A 4,245-nucleotide genomic window follows, 5' to 3' on the forward strand; every position below is an offset into this window, starting at 1 on the left:
TGAGGGTGGAGGGGTGACTCCCCCAAGAAATCAAGAAGCCACCGGCGGTGCGGGGCTGAAGGCAGTCCCCGGCGCGGCGCGGGGCTTTGCGGTGCGGTGCCAGGCGGGGGCCGTAGGGCCGCGGGGCGTTCGGCGGCGGCGCGGCGGGGCGCGGGGCGGGCAGGGCGCGGAGCGGCCGCGCCGCCATTAGCCGGTGGCCGAGGACGCCCGGATGGACGGGGCGGCTCGGGCCAATGAGCGGGAGCCGGGAGAGCGGCCGGGCGGCGGGTGAAGGCGGCGTCGGGAGAGGAGCCGCCAGTGCGGGCGGGGATAAGGAGAGAGGCCGGGGGAGGGAGGGAAGAGAAAGGGGGGGGGGAGGGGGGCAATAAAAAGCCGCCGCCTCAGTAGCGCCCACCGAAATAAACAGAGGAGCGAGAGGCAGCGAGGGTGCGGGCGGAGCGGGGCTGCAACTCCACCGCCCCGGCCGCGCCGCTCCGGCACTCGCCGGCCCCTTCCCGCCCCCCCGCCTCCCCTCCCCACCCCCACCGCCGCCCTTATTGTTTTTAATCCGCCTCCGGCACCCCCCTCCTCAGCCCCCTCCCCACGCCCCTCAGCAGAGGCGGTCGAGGGAGGCGCGGGGCACCCCCGGGGTCCCTTCGCTCCGTGGGAACCCGCGGCTGCAAGTTTTTCTCCGTGAGAGACACCGCTAATGCCCGGCGGAGGATAAAACGAGAAGCGGAGGCCCGGGAGCGGCGGGGGGCCCGAGGCGGCGGGAAGGGCTGCGGCCCACGCGGGGAGCGGCGCGGGGCCGGGCGGGCGGGGGTCGGCGGCTCTGACATCCCGGTGGCGGCGGAGGAAGGGGGGGGCGGCGGCGGCGTGTGCGCGGGTCTGTGTGTGTGAGTGTGTGTGTGCGTGCGTGTGTGCCGCAGGGAACGGCGAGGCGAGCCTTGCCCCCCCCGCCCCGTCCCTCCCCTGCTCCCCCTCCCCTCCCCTGCCCGCCCCCGCCTCAGCTCCTTTAATACACTTTGGTTCTCCGCTCGCTTTTGGACTCTGCTCTGCCTGGCTCAGGATACGGCTCCGCCGGCGGCGACAGCGGCGGTATCGGGCCGGTGCGGGCGCGGGCGGCGGCGGAGGCGGGGGGACGCGGCGGCTGCCGGGGGGAAGCGGAGCGGCGGCGGCCCCGCGCCCGGCTGGGCGGGCGGCGGCAGCCCGGCGGCGGTAGCAGGGAGGCGGCGGCGGCGGCTGCGTCCCCGGAGCGGCGCGGACCATGCTGCTGGACGCCGGTCCGCAGTTCCCGGCCCTCGGCGTGGGCACCTTCGCCCGGCACCACCACTCGGCCGCGGCGGAGATGCAGGACCGGGAGCTGAGCCTGGCGGCGCAGAACAGCTTCGTGGACTCGGCAGCGGCGCACATGGGCGCCTTCAAGCTCAACGCCGGCGCCCACGACCTCTCCCCCGGGCAGAGCTCGGCGTTCACCTCGCAGGCGCCCGGTTATCCCGCCGCCGCCCTGGGGCCCCACGCCGCCCATGTCGGCTCCTACTCCGGGGCGCCCTTCAACTCCACACGGGACTTCTTGTTTCGCAGCCGGGGCTTCGGGGACTCGTCGCCGGCCGGCGGACAGCACGGCATCTTCGGCCCTGCGGCCGGCAGCCTGCACCACCCGCACACGGACGCTCAGAGCCACCTCCTCTTCCCGGGCATCCACGACCAGCACGGCCCCCACGCCTCCCAAAACGTCCTCAACGGACAGATGCGACTGGGCTTGCCGGGGGAGGTATTCGCCCGCTCGGATCAGTACCGCCAGGTTTCCAGCCCCAGGACTGACCCTTACTCGGCGGCTCAGCTGCACAACCAGTACGGCCCCATGAATATGAACATGGGCATGAACATGGCAGCCCACCACCACCACCACCCAGGTGCCTTTTTCCGATACATGCGGCAGCAGTGCATCAAGCAAGAGCTCATCTGTAAGTGGATCGACCCCGAGCAGCTGAACAACCCCAAAAAAAGTTGCAATAAAACTTTCAGCACCATGCACGAGTTGGTCACCCACGTCTCGGTAGAGCACGTTGGGGGACCCGAGCAGAGCAACCATGTCTGCTACTGGGAGGAGTGTCCCCGCGAAGGCAAGCCCTTCAAAGCGAAATACAAACTGGTCAATCATATCCGAGTGCACACGGGAGAGAAACCCTTCCCCTGCCCCTTCCCTGGCTGCGGAAAAGTTTTCGCCAGATCAGAAAATCTCAAAATTCACAAAAGGACGCACACAGGTAATTCGGGTTTCGTTCGGCAGATTTCCCCCCTCTGCCCGTGCCTATATATGTATATATATGTATAAACTGATAGAGACTCAGACAGTGATGTAAAATGATGAGAGATAAAATAAGCTTCCAGTTTAATTTCCCACATATACACACTATCACACGGCTGCTTTTGTTTTGGTTTCCTCCCCACCAGAATACACTTCCCTCCATCCCAGATTTCGAAAGGATGTTTTACTGATTTGTTTTAATTTGCGGGGTGAGAGGTGTAGATTCGTGCCGAGTCTCAGCGGGATCTTTCCGCAGAAACGCGGAATACAGCGCAAACTAAATTCTGCCGTCCTGCTAAAATACGGGAAGACACCTATCTTTTTATCTATCCATCCATCCATCCACATGAAACGCCTTATACATTTGCTATACGCAACGTATTTGCATACAACTTCAGCGCTTGTGAGCACGGCTTTTATGTATGCATACCGAAAGAGAGAAACTATATAAATACGTGCAAAATCCGTCATTAGTCCTAAATCCCGTTGGAAGTGCCAAAAGTCCCTTTCTGGGAATGCTTTCCATTAAATTTAAATGCTGTGAGCAAGGCAATAAAATTTTCTCATTTAAAAAAAAATGTTTTTAAAGTCTCACTCGATGTGATTTAAGGTGTTTTTGCAACAGTTTATTAAATTATGTAATAAGGAACAGAGGATTTGAGGCTTGGAAACTTCCACCCCAATCAGGTGGAAGAGGGTCGAGGGAGCCCTGGCTTTCCCGATGGAAAAGAGCCTGAGCCGAAGGGTAACAAAAATTAACGCATCCTCCCGCCTCATCTATTATTCATTTACTACTCCTGCCGGCTCGAACTGTGCCAGACTATTTCATAAAAGACAGCCAAATATTTTAGCGACTTGCACTCCAAATATTTACCCGGAGAAAGGCTAAAAATCTCGAGGCCTATTGTTTTCTCAAGTGCTAAGCCCGATGCGAGGTGCGAGACGAGCTTTAACAAGGTTTAAAATTTGAGAAATGTATTTGCATGAGATGCCCGCACTGAAGTCATTGTGTCTGAGCGGATGTCTTTAAGAAACAATTTGGGTGCTAATGGAATTTAATGTTAAATGCTTCCCCCTTCCAAAGGCGGGGGGATGTGGAGTTCTCACCTCCAAATTACTCCCCGGCATTTGGAGTCCTGGCAGCCGGGTGAGAGGAATCCCTATGAAAATTAGATGAAGTATTTTACAGACGCTTAGTTTTCCCAGCGGATGTGCATTTATCTCGAATATCCATACACGAAACAATATGCCCGGCCTTAAATCTGTCGGTAATGGTTTCCAGTTTAACAGGATAGCGGATTTGGTACCGAGGTGAAACGTCTCGATGCTGCTCCCTTTTTTTTTTTTTTTTAATCATCGCCTTTCTTCTTCAATCTCTTTCGGGGCTGGCTGTGTGTGTTGGCACTGGTCGAACTAAAATCGGGCAAGATGCCGGGACGGGGGTGCCCCGGGTGTTTTGGTAGGAAAACCAGATAGGGGACGGGGGTTGCCTCCCTGCGGGACAACGAGTGAGCAGCGCGGCCCTCCCGCGCTGCAGGTACCGGGACAGAACCGGCCTCTTGCTTTGGGAAACTGCTGGACGAAGTGACTGGGTGAGGGGGGGGAAGAGGGGAGGAAAGTTGGCCCGAGGCTGCGCGGGGTTTGAGTGGGGGCGATCGCGCTCACCCCGCAGCTGCGCAACTCTCTTACAGGGGAGAAGCCCTTCCAGTGCGAGTTCGAAGGCTGTGACCGTCGTTTCGCCAACAGCAGCGACCGCAAGAAGCACATGCACGTCCACACCTCGGATAAGCCCTACTTGTGCAAGATGTGCGACAAGTCCTACACGCACCCCAGCTCCCTGCGGAAACATATGAAGGTACCCGGCCCCGCAGGAGGCGGCGGGAGGCGGGAGGGCGGCCGCGCCGCGCCGGGCGCCCCGACGGGGCGGTGGGCGGCGGGCGCGGGGCCCAGGGGCT

General features: G+C 60.6%; 1 protein-coding gene across 1 annotated transcript in view; it reads left to right on the forward strand.

The window, feature by feature from the left end:
• The first annotated feature begins 1,246 nt into the window (after positions 1-1,246).
• The window catches only part of LOC113962451 (zinc finger protein ZIC 2), a 5,063-nt gene continuing 2,064 nt past the window's right edge, over positions 1,247-4,245 (forward strand). The window contains exons 1-2 of the mRNA XM_027673207.1: positions 1,247-2,249; positions 3,982-4,145. Of these exons, the coding sequence (XP_027529008.1) occupies positions 1,247-2,249; positions 3,982-4,145 (1,167 nt within the window). The remainder of the gene's footprint in view (positions 2,250-3,981; positions 4,146-4,245) is intronic.

Source organism: Neopelma chrysocephalum, unplaced genomic scaffold, assembly GCF_003984885.1.
Source record: "Neopelma chrysocephalum unplaced genomic scaffold, ASM398488v2 Primary Assembly neopelma1_179825, whole genome shotgun sequence".
Taxonomy (NCBI): Eukaryota; Metazoa; Chordata; class Aves; order Passeriformes; family Pipridae; genus Neopelma; species Neopelma chrysocephalum.